This window comes from Eimeria tenella, genomic scaffold (assembly GCF_000499545.2).
Source record: "Eimeria tenella Houghton genomic scaffold, Eth_scaff3556, whole genome shotgun sequence".
NCBI classification, from domain to species: Eukaryota; Apicomplexa; class Conoidasida; order Eucoccidiorida; family Eimeriidae; genus Eimeria; species Eimeria tenella.
The window spans coordinates 1-950 of record NW_013544501.1 but is presented as its reverse complement, the minus strand read 5'-3'; the positions used below and the strand labels follow the sequence as shown (position 1 = coordinate 950).

The 950-nt window shown below is 60.6% G+C and overlaps 1 protein-coding gene across 1 annotated transcript; it reads left to right on the top strand.

The window, feature by feature from the left end:
* Nucleotides 1-414: 414 nt before the first annotated feature.
* Nucleotides 415-810, top strand: ETH_00037485 (uncharacterized protein; the record flags this gene model as incomplete). Its single annotated transcript, XM_013379564.1, has 1 exon — nucleotides 415-810. A coding segment is annotated over one exon (396 nt), but the record flags the coding sequence as incomplete, so codon positions are not given.
* Between the last annotated feature and the right edge of the window lie 140 nt (nucleotides 811-950).

Here is a 950-nt window from a genome sequence, read left to right as displayed (position 1 = left end):
GACCACTCTCGGGGGGCCCCCATGTGGGTATGGGGGGTTTCAAGTTACATAAAGACTGGGGGCCCCCTATCAGAAGGGGCCCCTGAAGGGGGCCCCTACTTAAAGAGGGCCCCTGAAGGGGGCCCCCTTAACTGAAGGGGGCCCCTAATTAAAGGGGGCCCCTAATTAAAGGGGGCCTCTGAAGGGGGGCCCCTAATTGGGCCCGTGAAGGGGGGCCCCCAGTTAAAGGGGGGCCCCTAATTGAAGGGGGCCCCCTGAAGTGGGGCCCCCAGTTAAAGGGGGGCCCCTAATTGAAGGGGGCCCCTGAAGGGGGGCCCCCCTCAAGGGGTTTTTGTGGCTTATGGCCAAAACGCACAAAAGCTTCTTCTTCATCCTTATAAGCCTTAAGTGCTGCTTCTACCCGCTGCCTTTCAGATACCTGGCCCCTGCAGCAGCAGCAGCAGCAGCAGCAGCAGCAGCAAGGGAGCTGCAGCAGCGGGTGCGGCGGCAGCAGCAGCTGCAACAGCAGCAGCAGATGGTGCGGCAGGTGCCGCGGTAGCAACAGCAGCAGATCAGCGGCACGTGCCGCAGCAGCAGCAGGAACAGCAACAGCAGCAGCAACAGCAGCAGCAACAGCCGTGGCAGCAGCACAGACACAGCCATAGGAGTTGCTGCAGCAGCAAATTGATGGCACAGGCTAGAACTGTCACTGCAGCAGCACGTTCTACTTACTGCTTCCCGCGCAGCAGCAGTAGCATTAGCAGCAGCATTAGCAGCAGGAGCAGCATCAGCAGCAGCAGCATTAGCAGCAACAGCAGCAGTCACCTGTAGTAAGACACAAGTCTCCAAACAGCAACAGCAGCAGCTGCTGCTGCTGCCAGCTGCAGCCCAAGTCTCTCTTCAGCTCGAAGCTGCAGCGCAGCAGCTTTGGGTTTAGAAGATTCTGGGGGGCCCCCCTGGGGGGCCCCCCC